The sequence below is a fragment of the Macrotis lagotis genome, chromosome X, assembly GCF_037893015.1.
Source record: "Macrotis lagotis isolate mMagLag1 chromosome X, bilby.v1.9.chrom.fasta, whole genome shotgun sequence".
In the NCBI taxonomy this organism is placed as follows: Eukaryota; Metazoa; Chordata; class Mammalia; order Peramelemorphia; family Peramelidae; genus Macrotis; species Macrotis lagotis.
In genome coordinates this window covers 22,871,251-22,873,726 of record NC_133666.1, presented here as the reverse complement: position 1 = coordinate 22,873,726, position 2,476 = coordinate 22,871,251, and the positions used below count along the sequence as shown (strand labels likewise).

The following is a 2,476-nucleotide window of genomic DNA, read 5'->3' as shown; positions in this document are numbered from 1 at the left end:
TAGTTATGTTGTTGTCTCAAATCTTTCATTCCTCTTTGGTTAAATTAACTTAGAGGAAGAAGATCCAAGATATGTACTGCTAAAAGTCCACTCCTTTAAATAATAGAAAATATTTCTATGACAAATCTAAGTAAGAAAACTTTTGAGCTTATTAGCATGCAGTCAAGTTCACCTTTGGGGGTCAATAATAAAAATGCATCTCACTTCTTCAACTCTTAAATTTAAGAGTAAAGAGAATAAATATTCTGCTCTATCACATATGAAAATATTTGATGGAAGATAGTATGACTAGAATCTGAGTTCTTTCTAGCTATTAGAAGTGATAGGGTAGGATGATAATGATTAGGAAGATGTTCAGCTCCCCACCCCCAGTTGACCCCTTCCTTCAATCCTAATTGCTGATGTTTTTGAATACATTACATATTTCTATACCTTTTATTACATTGCTATGTTCCTATGGGTCATGCTAATCTTTATGAATATATTTCTATAGAGTAATGACTTATTCAGAGAGAAAATTACTAGCTGGGTTTTTTTTTTGGTTTTGTTGTTAAACAATAACGATCCTATCTTGGGAATTCATTAAGCCATTTCAGATATTTATGGATCTCCTGAGATGTACCTTGCTCCAATTAACATGATCATGCTTGCTACTATAAAAAAACCCAAAGGTACACTTCTGAAGAGGAGAGAATCGCCAGAGAAAGGGATCTGAGTTGTTACCCAACCCACTGATTTCTGTATAGCCTTCTTCCAGGTGGCATAACAATGTTCACTTTCTTCTGATTTTATCTTGGGCTCAAAGCGGTCCATGGTGACATCTGATAGATCTTCTTGTTCTAGATCCCAATTACCTACTCTTTCAGCAGCCCCATCTGCCATGGCGACACCCAGTGTAGTTGTTTCAGGCATTGAAGGCTTCAAAATTGGAATAGAAAGTAAATATGTTTGAAGCTGCATTAGAAGTTTGTTATTGCTCATTGCTCCTTCGACTTGCAAATAGGTGACTGGTATTCCATAGTCTTGATTCATGATGTCTAGAATTTCACGGGTTTGGAAACATACTGCCTCCAGTGCAGCAAAAACAATATGTTGTTTATTTGTGAATTGGGTAATTTCACAAATGACACCTCTAGAGCTTGGGTCCCAATATGGTGCATATAAACCTGACAATGCAGGAACAAAGTAGCAGCCATAAGATGTACCTGACTCTTCAGCTAGCTCTTCGATTTCTTCTGCTGTTTCAATAATGCCAAGATTGCCTTTTAGCCAGTGAACAACAACCCCCACAATGGCAACAGATCCTTCCAGTGCATAGTACACTGATTTGTCTCGGCCCAATTTGTAATCCACAGTGGTCAAAAGGCCACGTTCAGAGAATACACATTTTAAACTTATGTTGCACGGTAAAAAATAGCCTGCTGCATAGGTGTTTTGGACTTGCCCAGCTTGAAAGCACAGTTGTCCGACCAAAGCAGCAGATTGATCTCCTAGGCATCCAGACACTGGTACTCCTTGCAGAGATCCAGATTTCATCAGTCCATAGATCTCAGAAGAACTGCAGATATTTGGAAGTATGTCTATTGGAACATCAAAAAGCTGGCAAAGTTCTTCATCCCATGTTAAGGAGTGAATATTGGAAAGCATGCTTCTGCCGGCATTGGTTATATTAGTACAGTGGACACCTCCAATGACTTCTCCTGTCAGATTCCAGATGAGCCATGAGTCAGTGGTTCCAGCACTTTGTTTCTCCACAACGTATTCAACTGCTCTCACATTCTCCAAGAGCCAATGGAGTTTCACAGCACTAAAGTAAGTGGCCAGAGGCAGACCAGTTTTGGATTTGACAAAGTTGCTATTTCCCGGAATTCTCTTACTAAGAAGCTGAACTGTTTCTTGGGTTTGGAGATCGAGCCACACCAGGGCATTGTATAGTGGCTCTCCAGTAAACTTGCCCCACAAAACAGTAGTCTCCCTCTGGTTACTCACGCCAGTGGCTTTGAAGGTAGAGATGTCAAAATTTAACTCAGTAAGCTTCTCACAGGTTGTCTCCATGCATGTGTAGACTGACTGCAGGATCTCTCTGGGATCTTGTTCTACCCAACCTTCCTTGGGAAACTTCTGCTTCAGTTCCACTTGATGATGACTAAGGAGTTAGGCAGTTTGGGAATTAAAGACCAAAAAATGAGCGAAGCTGGTCCCTTGATGAATAGCTCCTACTAAGGGACCCAAGACAATTTTCTTAGCTGCTGCCATCATGCCTGCTCCTTTAGTTTTGACTTTAACTCCAGGGTTCCCCTGGAGATAAAGTCCACTAAGGACATGAAGGTGGGTGGATGGGGAAATAGAATTCTCAGGAGTTTTCAGCCTGTCTCTTGTTGAGGGTGGAAAATCTTTGCCAGAGCCAAAGTAGAAAAGTCAAGGGGCTTTATCAATTTCCTTGTAGATTTGAGTAGTTATCTTTGGTTTTGACTTC

General features: G+C 40.3%; 1 protein-coding gene across 1 annotated transcript; it reads right to left on the bottom strand.

Moving 5' to 3' along the window:
• Positions 1-600: 600 nt before the first annotated feature.
• On the bottom strand, positions 601-2,256 carry LOC141500972 (glycerol kinase-like). Its single transcript, XM_074204591.1, is given in 1 exon segment — positions 601-2,256. A coding segment is annotated over 1 exon segment (1,656 nt).
• Positions 2,257-2,476: the final 220 nt, after the last annotated feature.